General features: G+C 37.3%; 1 protein-coding gene across 2 annotated transcripts in view; it reads right to left on the bottom strand.

Annotated features, from left to right (window-relative positions):
• Positions 1–19555, bottom strand: part of NSF (N-ethylmaleimide sensitive factor, vesicle fusing ATPase) — a 155432-nt gene that overhangs the window by 91611 nt on the left and 44266 nt on the right. For both annotated transcript variants that reach the window (XM_024760811.1, XM_024760810.1), the window contains exons 6-8: positions 17122–17229; positions 16574–16649; positions 13766–13921 (exon numbers count right to left, since the gene is read on the bottom strand). In XM_024760811.1, the coding sequence (XP_024616579.1) occupies positions 13766–13921; positions 16574–16649; positions 17122–17229 (340 nt within the window). The remainder of the gene's footprint in view (positions 1–13765; positions 13922–16573; positions 16650–17121; positions 17230–19555) is intronic.

Raw genomic sequence — 19555 nt, 5'->3', positions numbered from 1 at the left:
TAATCCAGGTTCTAAGTACCATACAACTGGACAATTATGGTCTACTGGTCTCCCACTATTCCATCTTTCACTTCCTCTCTAGAGCAATGCTTTTCACATAGAATAACCATATTAATTATTTAAAATATTAACTTTAATTGCTTTATGCCACTGCTGAAAATTCCCCAATGATTTCCCATTATAATTGCTCACAAATTTCATTCATTTAGCAAATATTTATGTAGGGTAGTACTTCTCAAACTACCTATGCTAAGGTCCTGTTGTTTTTCTTTTTCTTTGAAGTTTTCAATCCATTGCAGACCAATATTGTAAAATGCAATAAAAAACGTTGTGGTAATGTTAAATTCCTAAAAAAAGTTTCTAAATTCTTGTTTTCAATTTTGATATTTATCTTATCGTGGACTGGTAACAACAGTTCATGGTCCAGCAGTGATCTGTAAACCACATTCCAAACAGCCCCAGTGTTGATAATACATGGATAAAAAAACATTACAGTTCTGCCTTCAATGCAGGGCAATTCTGCAATTCAGGGGAGACATTTTTGATTGTCACACAGGAGAAAGGAGGGAACTACTGGCATTGAGTGAATAGAGCCCAGAGATGCTGCTAAACATCCTATAATGAACAGGATATACCCCCTCCAACAAAGAATTATCCAGCCTAAAATGTCAAAAATGTCAAGGTTGAGAAACTCTGCTTTACAAGTGTAATGCAAATGAATAATTAGAAGACATTAAGAACAGAGCTATACACCCGAGAACGTGCAGTGTGTTTCACTGGCATAGTTTCACCCATTGTTGGAGCCCACTGGGCTGGCCAGCCTCCCACCTCTCCACCAGTGTGTCACGCATTCCTTCCGCATCTACCTACTTGAAAGCGTCCCTCCGTGATGAGGATGGGGTGGTGGTCCACAGAGTCCAGTACCAAGAGGGAAAACCGTGTGGCTGACAGGGTCTTGGTGCTCTGGCCGGGTGTCAGGCCTGAGCCTCTGAGGTGGGAGAGCTGAGTTCAGGACATTGGACCACCAGAGACCTCCCAGCCCCATGTAATATCAATCAGCAAGAGCTCTCCCAGAGATCTCCATTTCAACTCTAAGACCCAGCTCCACTCAACGACCAGCAAGCTCCAGTGCTGGACACCCCATGCCAAACCATTAGCAGGACAGGAACACAACCCCACCTATTAGCAGAGAGGCTGCCTAAAATCATAAGTTCACAGACACCCCAAAATACACCACCAGACGCAGTCCTGCCCACCAGAAAGACAAGATCCAGCCTCATCTACCAGAACACAGGCATCAGCCCCCTCCACCAGGAAGCCTACACAACCCACTGAACCAACCTTACCCCCTCTGGGCAGACACCAAAAACAACAGGAACTACGAACCTGCAGCCTGTGAAAAGGAGACCCCAAACACAGTACGTTAAGCAAAATGAGAAGACAGAGAAATTCACAGCAGATAAAGGAGCAACGTAAAAACCCACTACACCAAACAAATGAAGAGGAAATAGGCAGTCTACCTGAAAAAGAATTCAGGGTAATGATAGTAAAGATGATCCAAAATCTTGGAAACAGAATGGAGAAAATACAAGAAACGTTTAACAAGGACCTAGAAGAACTAAAGAGCAAACAATGATGAACAACACAATAAATGAAATTATAAGTTCTCTAGAAAGAATCAATAGCAGAATAACTGAGGCAGAAGAACAGATAAGTGACCTGGAAGATAAAATAGTGGAAATAACTACCACAGAGCAGAATAAAGATAAAAGAACGATAAGAATTGAGGACAGTCTCAGAGACCTCTGGGACAACATTAAACTCACCAACATTCAAATTATAGGGGTCCCAGAAGAAAAAGAGAAAAAGAAAGGGACTGAGAAAAAATTTGAAGAGATTATAGTTGAAAACTTCCCTAATACAGGAAAGGAAATAGTCAATCAAGTCCAGGAAGCACAGAGAGTTCCATACAGGATAAATCCAAGGAGAAACACGCCAACACATATTAATCAAACTATCAAAAATTAAATACAAAGAAAAAATATTAAAAGCAGCAAGGGAAAAGCAACAATGACATACAAGGGAATCCCCATAAGGTTAACAGCTAATCTTTCAGCAGAAACTCTGCAAGCCAGAAGGGAGTGGCAGGACATATTTAAAGTGATGAAAGGGACAAACCTACAACCAAGATTACTCTACCCAGCAAGGATCTCATTCAGATTCAATGGAGAAACTAAAACCTTTACAGACAAGCAAAAGCTAAGAGAATCCAGCACCACCAAACCAGCTTTACAATAAATGCTAAAGGAACTTCTCTAGACAGGGAACAGAAGAGAAAGAAAAGACCTACAATAACAAGTACAAAACAATTAAGAAAATGGTAATAGGAACATACATATTAATAGTTACCTTAAATGTAAATGGATTAAATGCTCCAACCAAAAGACAGAGACTGGCTGAATGATACAAAAACAAGACCCATATATATGCTGTCTACAAAAGACCCACGTCAGACCTATGGACACAGGCAGACTGAAAGTGAGGGGACAGAAAAACATATTCCATGAAAATGGAAATCAAAAGAAAGCTGGAGTAGCAATATTCATATCAGATAAAATAGACTTTAAAATAAAGAATGTTACAAGAGACAAGGAAGGACACTAAATAATGATCAAGGAATCAATCCAAGAAGAAGATATAACAATTATAAATATTTATGCACCCAAAATAGGAAAACCTCAATACATAAGGCAACTGCTAACAGCTAAAAAAGAGGAAATCAACAGTAACACAATAACAGTGGGGGACTTTAACATCTCACTTATACCAATGGACAGATCATCCAAACAGAAAATTAATAAGGAAACACAAGCTTTAAATGACACAACAGAGCAGATAGATTTAATTGACTTTTATAGCACATTCCACCCAAAAGTGGCGGAATACACTTTCTTCTCAAGTGCACATGGAACATTCTCCAGGACAGATCACATCTTGGGTCACAAATCAAGCCTCGGTAAATTTAAGAAAACTGAAATCATATCAGGCATCTCAACTCTATAAGATTAGAAATCAATTACAGGGTAAAAGAATGAAAAAAACACAAACACATGGAGGCTAAACAATACATTACTAAACAACCAAGAGATCACTGAAGAAATCAAAGAGGAAATCAAAAAATACCTAAAGACAAATTACAACGAAAATACAACAATCCAAAACCTATGGTATGCACTAAAAGCAGTTCTAAGAGGGAAGTTTACAGCAATACAAGCCTACCTCAAGAAACAAGAAAACTCTCAAATAAACAATCTAACCTTACACCTAAAGGAACCAGATACCTAAAGGAACTAGAGAAAGAAGAACAAACAAAACCCAAAGTTAGCAGAACGAAAGAAATCATAAAGATCAGAGCAGAAAGAAATGAAACAGAAACAAAGAAAACAATAGCAAAGATCAATAAAACTAAAAGCTGGTTCTCTGAGAAGATAAACAAAATTGATAAACCATTAGCCAGACTCATCAAGAAAAAGAGGGAGAGGACTCAAATCAATAAAATTAGAAATGAAAAAGGAGAAATTAGAACAGACACTGCAGAAATACAAAGCATCATAAGAGAATACAACAAGAATTCTATGCCAATAAAATGAACAACCTGGAAGAATGGACAAGTTCTTAGAAAGGTATAACCTTCCAAGACTGAACCAGGAAGACAAAGAAAATATGAACAGACCAATTACAAGTAATGAAATTGAAAGTGTGATTAAAAATCCGCCAACAAACAAAAGTCCAGGACCAGATGGTTTCATAGGTGAATTCTATCAAACATTTAGAGAAGACCTAATACCCATCCTTCTCAAACTCTTCCAAAAAATTGCAGAGGAAGGAACACTCCCAAACTCATTCTATAAGACCACCATCACCCTCATACCAAAAACAGACAAAGATACTACAAAAAAAGAAAATTACAGGCCAATATCACTGATGAATATAGATGCTAAAATCCTCAACAAAATACTAGCAAACAGAATCCAACAACACATTAAAAGGATCACACACCATGATCAAGTGGGATTTATCCCAGGGATGCAAGGAATCTTCAATATATACAAACCAATCAATGTGATACACCATATTAACAAATTCAAGGATAAAAACCATATGATCATCTCAATAGATGCAAAAAGCTTTTGACACTCTCCAGAAAGTGGGCATAGAGGGAACCTACATCAACATAATAAAGGCCACATATGACAAACCCACAGCAAACTTCATTCTCAATGGTGAAAAACTGAATGCATTTCCTCTAAGATCAGGAACAAGACAAGGATGTCCACTATCGCCACTATTATTCAACATAGTTTAGGAAGTCCTAGCAACGGCAATCAGAGAAGAAAAAGAAATAAAAGGAATACAAATTGGAAAAGAAGAAGTAAAACTGTCACTATGTGCACATGACATGATACTATACATAGAGCATCCTAAAGATGCCACCAGAAAACTACTAGAGCTAATCAATGAATTTGGTAAAGTTACAGGATACAAAATTAATGCACAGAAATCTCTTGCATTCCCATACACTAACAACAAAAGGTCAGAAAGAAAAAAAAAAAAAAAAGGTCAGAAAGAGAAATTAAGGAAACAATCCCAGTCACCACTGCAACAAAAAGAATAAAATACCTATGACACAAATAGATGGAGAGATATACCATGTTCTTGGACTGGAAGAATCAATATTGTGAAAATGACTATACTACCCAAAGCAATCTACAGATTCAATGCAATTGCTATAAAATTACCAGTGGCATTTTTTACATGTGGATGGATCTAGAGACTGTCATACAGAGTAAAGTAAGTCAGAAAGAGAAAAACACATATTGTATATTAACGTGTATATCTGTAACCTAGAAAAATGGTCCAGGTGAACTGGTTTGCAGGGCAGAAATAGAGACACAGATGTTGAGAAGAAACATATGGACACCAAGGGGGAAAGCAGGGGCTGGGGTGGTGGTGGTGGGATGAATTGGGAGATTGGGATTGACATGTATACAGTGATGTGTATAAAATAGGTAACTAATAAGAACCTACTGTATAAAAAATAAATAAATTTTTTTTAAAAAAAAAGGAATCCTGGGGCTTCCCTGGTGGCGCAGTGGTTGAGAGTCCGCCTGCCGATGCAGGGGACACGGGTTCGTGCCCCAGTCCGGGAAGATCCCATATGCCGTGGAGCGGCTGCGCCCGTGAGCCATGGCCACAGAGCCTGCAGGCTCCGCAACGGGAGAGGCCACAATAGTGAGAGGCCCACGTACCGCAAAAAAAAAAAGGAATCCTAATTGAGACAGTTTGTCCACTCAAATTTTAAAACCCAAACAGATAAAGAGATCTTTATGCTTTCAGTCAATACCCTCACTGCCTTGACAGAAATCTGAGATTTTATAAAATACCTCTACTCTTAAAAAGAAAAAAGGGAGGAAGGAGGGGTTGGGGGGAAGGGGGAGAAGCAGGAGGGGGAAAAAGAAGAGGAGGAGAAGGAGATGTAAAGGAGGAGGACAAAGAGGAAGAAGGAGGAGGTAGTTTAACTCTTTAGCAAAGGAAGAGAGGCCAGAGAAGTTTAAACAGTTGTCTGATATCTAAATGCAAAGGTCAGATTTCTGTAGTTATTAACTATCTCTATATATACTCAATATGTAGAATTCTACCAGATCACTAAAGTACTGGATAATTTCTGAGTTCGAAGGCTGTCATTTGTAAGTGCATATAGGAAATGGTAGGGGGTGAGGCCAGACCTATAGATCTTCAGTGTTTTAATAATTCCTCCCTTCCTTTTCACCCCCAAACCTATTTTGTCTAAGTTCTCACAACCTTTACATACATGGAAAGCTTTGTAAATTTCCTTGAGAATTAATTCAGGAAGAAAGGCAAACATGGAACATATGTACTCATCATAGGATATTCTCTGACATAAATTTCAAGGCTTTATTGACTACTTGATTCTTAGATCTCTTCAATATCCGGAGAGGCAGTTCAGAATATAGACCCTGGAACCAGACATCCTGATTTCCAAACCCAGTTCTGCCAATTACTAGTTGTACAAACTTAGTGAGTCATTTTCTTCTCCTCTTTTTCTCCTGGTTCCTGGACCAGGAGAACCAAGTTCTAGTCCTAGTTCTGCCTGTGACTTGCTTAGTGACCTTGGGCCACAGTTTCTGCATCTGTAAAGAGAAGGAGTCAGGGGACTGTAGTAGATCAGTTCTCAACCAAGGGTGATTTTGCCCCCAGGGGATGTTTGACAATGTCTGGAGATACTTCTGGTTGTCACCACTAGGGGTGAGATGGGGAGTGTTACTTGGCATATAGTGGGTAGAGGCCAGTGATGCTGCTAAACATCCTACAATGCAAAGGACAGCCAGCACCCCATGACAATTATCCGGCTCAAAATGTCAGTGGTGTCACAGTTGCAAAACCCTTGGCTCCAGTTCCCTCAAAGACCACCTCAGAGGTCCCCAAGAAGTGGGGCTGAGAAAGCCCATTTTAACGGTTTTATGTTATGGGCTTTCATGAGAAAAGAACAATATAAGAGTTAACAGCATGGGACTTTCCTGGTGGTCCAGTGGCTAAGACTCTGGGCTCCCAACGTAGAGGGCCCAGGTTTGACCCCCGGTCAGGGAACTAGATCCCACATGCCACATCTAAAGATCCCTCATGCCGAAATGCAGATCCCACATGCCGCAACTAAGACCCGGCGCAGCCAAATAAATAAATAGAAAAAAAAAAAAAGAGTTAACGGCATGGACTCTGAGGCCAGACTGCCTGAGTTCAAATGTGACTCCACCACTTACTAGCTATATGTCTTGGACCAATTACTCAACCTTTCTGACACTCAGTTTCCTTCTCCATAAAATGGGGACAATATAGTATCTACCTCATAAGGTTGTTGTGAGGATTAAGTAAGTTAATATATGTAAAGCATTTAGAAGGGTGCTGGCCCTATATAGGTATTAGCTAACATCATCATCACCACCTAAATATGGGGATAAAATGGAAAAAAACACCAACCATTTCACTTTAGGAGTCACATGAGTTAGGTTCCTCAGTGGAAAGGTTTTTAAGACTGAACAAATTCAAGCACAGTTCCTCACACGTCAGAAACTCTGCTCTCCCTCCTTCCCTTCTCCCACTCTTTCCTCTCTAATGTTTTCGCAGCTGCTTAAGCACTCAGATGCAAATGTTCTCAGGGTTTGAAGGGAATACAAACTACCTGTACCCATTCTATAATGCAAAAAGTAATTGGAGGAGGTAGTTTGTTACACATCAAGAAATTGTTTTTATCTTTTAGTAGAAAAGGACAGGCACGTCTGCCTATGCTCTGTAAGGAGCTGCAATTAAAGCCCTCGGGATCCAGGCCTCACCCTCTTCTCCACTGAAACCTCATGAAAGGAGTGGGTCATATCCGTCCCCCTGCTCCTTTGCTGTGCTGTCAGGGGAGCCCCACAAGACAGAAACAGCCTGTGATAGTACCTTTTTGTTTGTTTTTTAATTACACAAGTAGAAATATAATATCCCAGTTAAACATTCAGAGAAGGGGTACACAGAGTGAAAGAACAAAAATCTCCCTCTATTTCCATCCTAAGTTCCCTTTCACAGAAGTAAACAATTTTTTCAATTTAATGTGAGTCCATATGGACTTCTGTAATGCATTTGCTTCAGATTTTTTAAATTACTAAAACATATCTGTACATTTAGAGCTATGCCATTTTAAGATTCGCTTCACTCTTTCATAATGAGGATGGGAGGATGCAGCATAGTTTAATCATTTCCTTACTGGTGGACATTTAGGTAAAAACTTAGACTTCAACTTCATAGTGACCCGATTATTGATTTATAAGTAACTCAACTGTAGTTGCCAGCAAATCTAATCCATTGGTGATTCTATAGACAGCTCTGCCTCCCCAAAAGAAAGAAATCACTCTAAAAGTCTGTTTATAAATAAAAAATGCCAGCTGAATTTACATATAATTTGACTCTGAGATATAAGCACAACTACATTATTTCTATTCAAATGTAAGTAAATTTAACCTGAAAAATTAAAACCAATGGAAAAATTAATTCAAGGTTAAATTTTTCAGCTTATTAAAAGGCACCCATAGTATTTTTAGGTTGTCTGCTTTATTTCTATATCCTGCTCTAGAGATTCTGGAAATCCCATGATCATAAGGCCATTTTCTTCTTCTAATTAAAAAAAAAAAAAAAAAAGATAAATTCCCCAACCTGAGTTAGAATTAGTAAATTATTACATTCTTCATATTCAAGTATCACCTATAAGTACTCTGTGGAAAAGCAGAAAGGGTAAGTTTTGCATCTCTGACTAGTGAGCAATTGCTTTCTTTTCCTTTCTTAATAAATTACAGGCAGACTTGAACAGATGTCAGGTTGGCATTCAAAACCTAAAATATAGCAGAAAAGCAAGTTATGACTAATACAAGGAAAAAAAATGAATGTCAGGAAGCTTCATTTTTTTTTTTTTTTTCAAATTTCAGATAAGCTCTTTAGCCTTAGGGTTCCTTTTACAGAGCCCTGGAGTTCGGTAAGATGTCTTAACCACCATGTAAATTGCAATCTCTCCTCATGAGTTGGGGGTGTGAAAATGCATTTTAAGAGTGTCAGTGTTTATGTTAATCTTAGCAAGAACTCCCTCTCTCCCAAATATGGCATGTACAAAACCGTAGTGCCCTTTCTTCCACTGTATTTTATTTGCACTGTTCTTAGCATGTGAAAGATGTCTGCATGTGACTGAAAGGCTCCTTATCTTCTCCGCAGCTCTACTCACAGAGTAACTGCAGTTTCACTTGTGATACCAGAAATGAGTTGCTTTCCTCTAGAATTTCAAAAGAAACCTTAAAAATACAGATTGAAAATGGGCTTAGAGAGGGAGGCACAAAAAGGGGGACCAAAAAGAACAGTGTCAGTTTCAAAGAAAGGGCATACAAAACTCTAACCAGTGGCTTTCCTCCCCACTGGGCAGCCTGCAATATCTACAAGGTACAGGTCCACCCAAAGACAGGACAAGGCTTGAGGCCTTTAAGTCTCTACACTCTTTTCCTTTCAGCTCTAATACAGATAACTTCTGCCAAAGCCCCTTTCCTTGGATACAGGTGAACCTAGTCCTAAAATTATATTACAATTCTTTAACAATTATTTCACTGTTCTTTGAAAAAAAACTGTTACTGTTGTTTTGCTCTGACATTTATAGTTTAGAGGTAACTTGCCAGGGATGCCAAAAAATGAAGTTTCTCTATGGAAACTATCTTTTCCAACAAAAGAGCTACAATGAGAACTGAGGTAATCAATTATTTATCCAGAGCACTATGCACAAAACTGCACACAAGGGAATAAGCGTGGTGAATGTCTGAAGAGGAGTACATGCATATGCCATCGACACCTGGGTACACCCAAGGACTGCTGAGTTTATTCACCCATACTTCCAGATGCTGGTTTTTGATGCCCACATTTCTATCCTGGGACCCAAAAGGTACTTCTATATTATCCCACAAAGGATTTAAGGTCTTTCCTAACTTAACGGCTATCATTGTAGGCATTAGAGGATATTCTAAATTACTGAGGGTATCTGCTAAGTGCAAGGTTTAGGTCTAGTTTTCCTTGCTAATGCTTTCATGTGCTTTCAAGGAAGAGCTGCCCCATGTGGGTTTGGGTGAGTCCAACTGCTCCAGACAAAGAAAAAGTTAGTTACACTGATTAAATACTTACACTGATTAAAACAAGAACAACAAAAGTCTAAACTGATATCCCCCCAAAGTAATCCCTTTTCATACTTCTACATATGACCTTTCTTCCATTCTCTATAGGGCTAGCTGTATGTGACTTCTTCTTTTCCCTTTTAAGGCCTTCCTTGACTTTAATTCTATAAAAATGTTACAACAAAAACAGGAAGTACTTGAATGCATTTCAAGAGAGAAACTAACATTTTAGAAAACTCTAGGACACTTATTTCATGTGTATTACCTCATCTGATCCCTATATTTTCTGCATAAATGTGTGCCTCTGGTTAGTCCTTTAGTCTCTCTGTATCTCACTGGCAACATTCTGTATTACCTAAGGTATATTTGCAGTTTTCAAAAGCAACATGAAGTTTTTCAAGCAAAAGGAAAGAACTATATTACTTACAATTCTCAGTCTCATAAACACAATGACAGAAGATAATTCTAAATTTATCACTTTGTGAATTTGAAACTTTGATATATAGGCAAAAAGATTCATTTAGTTAAGATTCCTGTTTACAAAGCAGACATAACTCTAGACTCCATGGTAAAAACAATGATTTGGTCTCAAGCCAAAAGTAAAAATGTTCTCTGCTTAAGCAAAATAAAATAGTCCCATAACCTATGTTAATTATTCTTTTCTAATCCCTATTTTTGTTCCATTTGAATTGATTTAATCAATCATATCCAGTGTCCAGTGAGATCTCACAACCATATAGGTTGACGATTTAGTTAACAGAGAGAATGAGGAAACAAATTAGCCAATTTTGTTTCCACCCGGCAGGGTAAAAGAACACAGGATATATATAAAAAAGGACACATGTAATGTCATTTTATTTATTTATTTATTTTTAATTAATTAATTTATTTTTGGCTGTGTTGGATCTTCGTTGCTGCGCGCAGGCTTTCTCTATTTGCAGCGAGTGGGGGCTACTCTTCGTTGCGGTGCGCGGGCTTCTCACTGCGGTGGCTTCTCTTGCTGCGGAGCACGGGCTCTAGGTGTACAGGATTCAGTAGTTGCGGCGCACGGGCTTAGTTGCTCCGTGGCATGTGGGATCTTACCGGACCAGGGATCGAACCCGTGTCCCCTGCATTGGCAGGCGGATTCTTAACCACTGCGCCACCAGGGAAGTCCCTGTAATGTCATTTTAAATTAAATGTAGTAATCTGTTCTTTTATATACCTTTATCAAAGCCCAATGAGAACTTTAAAATCACACTGCACTTAGAAGGCAATGAAATATTCTATTATGTAATTCCCCCAAAATTCAAATGAAAAAAGAACATTCTATTGGAAAATAAGGAATGATACGTGCACAGCAAGAGAATTATTTTTCAGCCATTTTACCATTAAAAAAAGTAGCATAAGGACACTGAGAATCTTAATTCAGAATAAAGAAAAAAATGTCTTTCAGTTCAGCTCAAAAGCCAATGTACCTTTAGACTTAATGTCTTTTAAATCAAATTGATAACACAAGCTTCTGCATAGCAAAATGCCATAAAGCAAAAAAATTTACTACATTAAAAAAAGAAAAAAAGAACTCATTTATGCCTAACTAAGTCAGTATAAAAGTATTAGAAAAGTAAATCCATAAAAAAGGTTCTAGGGATTTCCCTGGTGGTGCAGTGGTTGGGAGTCTGCCTGCCAGTGCAGGGGACACGGGTTCGAGCCCTGGCCTGGGAAGATCCCACATGCCACAGAGCAGCTGAGCCCATGTGCCACAACTACTGAGCCTGCGCTCTAGAGCCCGTGAGCCACAACTACGGAACCCATGTGCCACAACTACTGAAGCCCGTGCAGCTGGAGCCTGTGCTCCACAATAAGAGAAGCCAATGCAATAAGAAGCCCACGCACTGCAACTAGAGAAAGCCCAAGCACAGCAACGAAGACCCAATGCAGCTATAAATAAATAAATAAATAAATAAAATATAGTAATTCTCTGTTTGCCTAAAATAAGTTAATGGTTAATGTCGCAATTAAATAAAAGATTTATTTAAAAAAAAGGTTCTGGGTAGTAGTACTCACCAACAAAACTGAAATTCAAGGTCCTTGGTCAAAAAGCACATTAACAACAACAAAAAGCATACTATATAATTCAACTAAGTTCAATATGGACTGCAAAAACAGATTGAAGTCACTCAGAAATCCCAAATCTGTTTTTTTTGTTGTTGCAGTATGTGGGCCTCTCACTGTTGTGGCCTCTCCCATCGCGGAGCACAGGCTCCGGATGTGCAGGCTCAGCGACCATGGCTCACAGGCCCGGTCACTCTGCGGCATGTGGGATCTTCCCAGACTGGGGCACAAACCCGTGTCCCCTGCATCGGCAGGCGGACTTTCAACCATGCGCCACCAGGGAAGCCCCCAAACCTGTTTTGATTTAATTTCAAACTCTTCAACAGCTGGCAGAGTCACAAATTGACTGAAATGAGTTTACTCCTTTACGTGTTATCTCCTCAATCTCAGACAGAGGCCCTAATGAGCAGGGTTTGGATAATGCACAAACAGAAAACTAGTATCTGAATAACTGAATCCTCAAAAGTTTCTAAACCGTGAGAAAATACTTATACTATAATTAAAAGATATAACTTATAGAAGCAGTAATTTTTCTACTTGTTGGCTGAAGAGTATACATGCTCAAAGAAACAATCATTAGACTATTTCTATATGGGGCTCAGGCTTGAAAACTAGTAAAAATATTCCACAGGAATAACTTAGAACATTTGGAATCACCCTTTAATCTCTGCTTATACCCCAAGTGTACTTAAACAATATTTCCATGTCTTTATTTAAAAGTTTTATGGATTTATTGTGCCTCAAAATACACATTACCAAGATAGTGAACTACCATATTTTTAACTATTTTCCAAATTAAAATTGTTTTTTATGGACTTGGCCTTTGTATCTTTCAGATAAAAAAGTATGCTATTGCCATTTCAAGGTGTATAAAACTCAGGTGATGAGGGTCTCTGTCATTTTCTCTTAATCCAAATCCAAACTCGACCTTTAGCCAGTGAACAGGTGTGTGCTGTGCCTGTAATTTATCAGAGTGAGCAACCAGGCAGAAAAGCTACCAACAATAGGAGGTTGATAGAACCAAGCACTTAGTGCCTGGAAAGCAGTTCTTATCCCCACCATGATGAATGTACTTTTATCTCCCAGTAGCAATTTAAAGATAAAGAATGATGGAGGTGAAGGGAGTAATATATTTGTATTCCTTCAGTTTTTTTGGATACTGTTTTTAATACTAATAGTCTTCCAGAAGCTGTTATATTATAAATTCCTTTCTCAGATATTCTGTTGCTCACATTCCAATCCAACCTATGATATGGATATGAAAACAGTCATGACAGCATTTCCACCAGGGCAAATAAAGCCATTTCACACACACAGATAAATTAAATAAACCTTCAAGAAAAAAGTGATAAATGACTAGTGCATTTCTTTGTATGCAACATGGAAATTCCAATGTCTATCCTGCATCTGTCCTTTTGCACAAATTTAAAACATGTCAAGTATCCATTTACTAGGTATGAAGATGCACCAACTGGGTAATACAACAGTACAATAAGAAGAAACAACAGCTAATATTAGAACAATGCCCATAGTCTAATCGGTAATGACTATTCAGCAGGGTAAATCTGACCTCTAGTGAATCTTTACAGTCAGATGAAATCTCTAAATATGACCTATTAAAAAATTCATAAATATATAAATAAAATGAAATTTATAAATATGTCCTATAGAAAAACATACTTGAATACATAAAATCAAGCAACCACAAATATTTCTATGATTTCCCCATAAAATTAAAATGTAATTTAAAAAATCCTAATACTTCAAAGTTTTTTTTTTTTAACTTTTTTTTTTAAGTTAAAAATACTTTGTCGGGTCTGAAAAATAATTTCAAAACATTACTGAAAAGAGACTATCACATCCATTTTTTAAAAAAACAATACAAGATTTTATCAAATTTTCCTTTTTAAACTCACCCATCTGCTCCACAATCTCTGGAGGAAATACCCGGGAAGCAAACGCTCGTCGAAAAATATCTGAGAATTCCTTGTCCAGACCTCCTATTCCCATTTTTTCAAAGTTCCAGTCAGGATTGATAATAGACTGGCGATTTTCCTTGGTTTTAGCTTTGCCTATGTCAAACAAAGATAATCAAATGTGAGACAAGAACTTCATCACTAAATGTAAAAAGATAGAACTCCCTGGGTATCCTCAGTGAATAAAGAAAAGCTACCCTTATACAAAGATGAACAACATGCTCTTAGCTGATTTCTAAGAAGGATGAGTTTTGCTATATTCACTACTTTGTCTGGTCCCCATTTAGGGTCAGTAAAACACTTTCAAAATGACTAGCTAAACTCACGCTGTAGTCAATCCGTGGAGTCTGGTCTTATTAACCTCTAATCCTAACCAAGTTAACTAACTTGGTTGATTAGAAGAAATCAACCATATGCATGTCTGATGAAGAAAACACTAGTTGCCAGAAATGCAAAGGAAATCTAGCAGTCCCTCAAGGCTCCTAGAGCAAGATTTTAGGATACATATATTTATCTAGACTAAGTATATAATTGGGAATATAACCCCTCAGTCTGAAAAGATGCACTAAGTTTGATGCCTTATTTTTGCTTTTTCTTCATTTGCACACAAAAGTCTAAAATCATCCTAAAGTCTTTCATGATTTCAAAATTCATGTTTTCAAATTCTTTCGCAAATGAAAATTATCTAACTTAAATGTCATAGTGCCCCCTAAAGTAACTCAAGAGAACCACATTAACTATCTCAAACACAAAGAATAAAAGTGCCTTAGTACATTCCACTATAAACAAAAAAACGAAATATTATAGTTTTTTTTTAATTAGGGGATAAAATGTCACATTACAAAAAGTTTACCCTAGATGCTATTCGTATGGTTAGTTTTGTGGACTTAAACATTTCCTTTATGAAGCTATCAAAAATATTTTTCTTACACTCTACTGCCCTCTTGTGGTCAAATTTACTGCATGTTAAATCACTACACAATTTTACTTTCCAATGGAAAAAAAACTATCAATTACACCTTTGCATGAATTACTTAGAAATATCCACATTGTACGAAAGTCATGCGACTCTCTTGGGATAATATACCTTAACGAAATGTGTACAGAATATGATATACAAAGAAATCACTCCAGAAATGTATTGGATCAATAATAGGAGATTATGATATATCCTACATCCATGAAACAATATGTATAGTCATTAAAAATTATATTGTAGAAGTGTATTTATTAAGATGCTTGAAATATGTTAAGCAAAAAAGAACAGATTATAAAACAGTATGAAAATATAATCAACTTTAAAAATTTTAGTGTGTTATTTTTGAGTATCCACATTTCATGAGCTAAATATTTTATTTTATAATTAAGAAAAAACAATAAGGGAGGAATGATAATTTATGGATCAAGAGAAAGGCCACATATTCGAAGTTAAATGACTTTGGATATAATGGTGTGCAACCACTGAAAATCATCTACCTTGTACTGGGTTAGACATAACAGTTAAGTCAACCAAAAGTAAGAATTACTATATAATTAACAGCATCATTATTCTGGTGAGTTACTATTTTTAGAGATCTTCATTATTTTAATATAATAAAAGTAGGGCTAACGTACAAGAGTAGGACTGAACTATGAATCTGTTGGAAAGATGCTCTTTACCTGTACATTCATCATTTAACTCAATCAGTAATGGATGTGATGCTAGTACCACATTTAACACACAACCAGCTGAGGGACATCCTACAAAATAAGTGACCAGCTCTCAAGGTCGTGAAAGACAATGAAAGACTGAGGAACTGTCAGAGACTGGAGAAGACTATGGAAACTAACTCACTAAACGCAATGTGGAATCCCGAGTTAGATCCTGGAACAGAAAAAGGACATAATGAAAAAACTGGTGAAATCCAAATAAAGTCTGTAGTTTAGTTAGTAGCAATGAACCACGTTAATTTAGTTTTGGTAGCTGTACTATGGTTATTTAAGATCTAACATCAGGGGCTTCCCTGGTGGCACAGTGGTTGAGAATCCGCCTGCCAATGTAGGGGACATGGGTTTGATCCCTGGTCCGGGAAGATCCCACATGTCCCAGGGCAACTAAGCCCGTGTGCCACAACTACTGAGCCTGCACTCTAGAGTCCGTGAACCACAAGTACTGAGCCCACGTGCTGCAACTACTGAAGCCCATGCGCCTAGAGCTCACGTTCCACAATGAGAGAAGCCACCACAATGAGAAGCCCGCTCACTGCAACGAAGAGTAGCCCCCACTCGCCGCAACTAGAGAAAGCCTGCGCACAGCAACGAAGACCCAATGCAGCCAAAATAAAATAAAATAAAATAAAATAAAAAGATCTAACATCAGAGGAAGCTGGTGAAGGGTATACAGGAACTTTCTGAACTATTTTTTATGGAACCTCTGTAAGCCTGAACTTACCTCAATATTAAAAGTTTAAAAATTAATTTTATCTGTATCTTTTCCCTTATTTTTAATGTAGTTACTAGGAAATTAAAAATGACATACATGGCTCACATTATATTTCTATTGGACAACACTGACCTAGTGAAGGTTTTAAATTCTTTTCTACATCATCACATGTGACAGATATGACACTCCATGATTTTGTGATAAGCCTTCTCAAAGGAGGTATCCCTATTCTCCTTCCCTGCTTAAAAATCACTGTAGTTGAGTCACGTATTATAACAGAAATAGTCCCACTTTACTCAGAATCTTCTAAAAACTGTAAATCTTACCAATAAGATTGAGTGATGAATTTTCTGCTTTTTCAAATGCAACTTGACTGTTTCCAACAACCAGTCCTACTTCGATCTGTATAGAAAGACAGTAATTAGTAGTTAGTCTAATAGCAGACTTCTGGACTTCTCAAAGCAAGGCAGAAAACAAAGGGGAAATGAGGTCTCTCTGAGCAAAGTAAATCTTCCAAACTATCAGCTAAGTTACATTTATTTCTGTCATAACTACCTTCTATTATTCCTATTTTATTTCAACACATATATTTTTGATAACACCTGTCTTATTATTTATTTACAATAAATATCACTTGCATTCAACCAGAATTACAAGTATATATACAAATTTCAAGTTACTATTAGATCTGCAAATAAGTATATTTTACACTATATTTTAATAAATATGCTGGCTAGAAAAGCAATTTTTTCCCCTACTATCTTAAAAGAAAGAGCGCATAATATAAAAGAAATCACTGAGGGAGAGAATGGCTAGGAAAATTATATTAACTTGCATAATGCACATCACAAAGATTATTAAAAATAAAACATACCTTTTGTCTTTTACCTGTCGCAGGCTCTCCCTTCAGGATGCTAGGATCCATGGCTTCAATGTCTTTTACCAGTAAGCCAAAAAGCTTTTCATTGAAGCTAAACACAAGCTATGTAGAAAAGAAGTAAGGGGAGAAAAATCACTTCATGATTCAATGGCTTGATTCTCACACCATCATCAATGTTTTCCAAATGCAGGCAAGCAGCTTTCTCTTGTATATCACCACGAGCAAACTACCCACATAACCAATGAGAGGTCACCACTGGCTACCATAACCAACTAACATTTATTGAATATCTGCTGTGTGCCAAACAAACATTACAGGAGGTTGTATAACTAATACAAAGTCTCTTGCAAACAGAAAGTATTCCTCAGTTTTACTAGGAAGGAAGCTGAGATCCAGAGAGGGGCTAAACAATGGGACCTAGAGTCACAGTAAACGACAGTGCCAGGATGCAAGCCTGGGTGTGTGACTCTAATGCTTTTCTACAACCAATACAAAGTGCCTGCCATTCGAGTGCAGAGACAGCTTCTGAATGGTCATTCATTCACCAAATATATATTGAGTACCTTCTACAAGCTAGGCCCTCTTCTAGGTACCGGCATACAACAAAAATATAATAAACAAAGCTGACTGTCAATCCTGCCACTACTAATTACTACGAATGAGAATAAATACTAAGAAAAATGATTTGAAGTAAGATGTTTACTTCTTCTCTGTATTATGGAGGATTTTGTTTCATGGGTTTATAGACATCTGCATGTTACTGGGTTTTAAATTATTACAAATACCAAAGCATTTTCTATTAAAATACAAAAGCTAAAGGAGAAGGTAAAAACAATGAAGTCTAGTCAGGCAATTTGAGCACAACTATCAGTCAGAAAGTGTAGGAATCCAGAAGGACTATGGTAAAGCCCCCAAAACAATGGACAGGTAAATCAACAAATTATCAGCTAATCTCTGCCATCCTGCGGAGCCTCCTCAATCCATCTAATCCGAAGTAGCAGCCCAGTGGCTCTCTAGTGCATCATCCCATTTTACTGACATCAAAGTACTAAACAGTACGTGGCATTTCTTATTTTCTGTCTTTCCCAACTAGAAAGTAAGCTCTATGAGGGTAGGAATTCTGTTTATTTTTTTCACTGCAGATCCACAGGGATACTAAAATAGTATGTATTGAACACATACTAGGTGTTCAATAAGCATTTAATTAATTAATTGATCAACTGACTAATAGGTTCTTGTCTCAGCTACAACCCTGGCTGAGAAGGTCATGGACCTTCGCTGGATCTAAATAAAATTCCTCATTTGCAAAATGAGGTTAGACAAGATAACCTCTGAGATTCATTCTAATTCTAGTACTTTTAAAAACAATAATAAATGCTCTACATCCTTTTCCTGTCTACCATTAATTGAGTTTACACTTGTAAAAGTTTGATATTATGATGTATGGTGTATGTATGTATGTACTCTCAAATCATTAGAGTCTCATTTCTCCAGCTAATGACACTCCATTCACTCCCACAGGTCTTTCCTTCTACCACTTCTCTCATTCCCCATCTTACAGACCTTCCCATGTGAGAGACGCAGAGACAGTCTACGTAACTTGTTACAGATCAGAATTCTATAAGCTGGGATTCTCAAACTTTTTGGTCTCAGGATCCTTTTATATATAAGCCTAAACATTTTTGAGGACCCCCAAAATTTTGTTTATATGGATTATAACTCTTGATAGTCACTGTATTAGAAATTAGAACAAGAAACTTATTTTTCAAAAAACAACTGAGTACATTATGTGTTAATAACATATTTTTAATTTGTTTAAAAAAATCCCTCCATTTTCCAAAATAAAAAATATAAATGGGAAGAGTGGCACTGTGACATTTTCGCAAATCTCTTTAATTTCTTGCTTAATGGAAGACTGATGGACACTCATGTCTGCTTCAGCAGTCAGTGTGCTATACCCATCACACAGTCTACAACACTCCACTGCAGACTTGTGAGAGAATAAGAGGAAAAGGGCACGTAATGTCTTGATATTATTATGAAAATAGTTTTGACTTCACAAACCCCTTGAAAGGGCCTCAGGGACCCCCACAGGTCTCTGGACCACAGTTTGAGAACAGCTGCTACGGAGCTATGGGAGGAGGAAGGAATTAGGAATGATTAAGAAAAGTCATAGAAAACTAGACAAATGTAATGGTGAGGTCAAAAGAGCAATGATTATTTATGTGTACAAAGAGCAATTTATGAACTCATACATTTTTTAACTAAAATTTTAAAAGAACAGAATTTCTTCCTAGGAGGTTAAACAATATGATATTAACTGAAGTCCAAAAATAGGGGGCAATGTAAATATCATTTTCAAGAAAAGAAAATCTGGGTTTCAAAAGCTCCATGAAAAAAAGTAAGTGTATATATATATATATATATA

This window comes from Neophocaena asiaeorientalis, unplaced genomic scaffold, assembly GCF_003031525.2.
Source record: "Neophocaena asiaeorientalis asiaeorientalis breed wild unplaced genomic scaffold, Neophocaena_asiaeorientalis_V1.1 scaffold30, whole genome shotgun sequence".
Lineage (NCBI taxonomy): Eukaryota > Metazoa > Chordata > Mammalia > Artiodactyla > Phocoenidae > Neophocaena > Neophocaena asiaeorientalis.
This window is presented reverse-complemented; position numbering and strand designations above follow the sequence as displayed.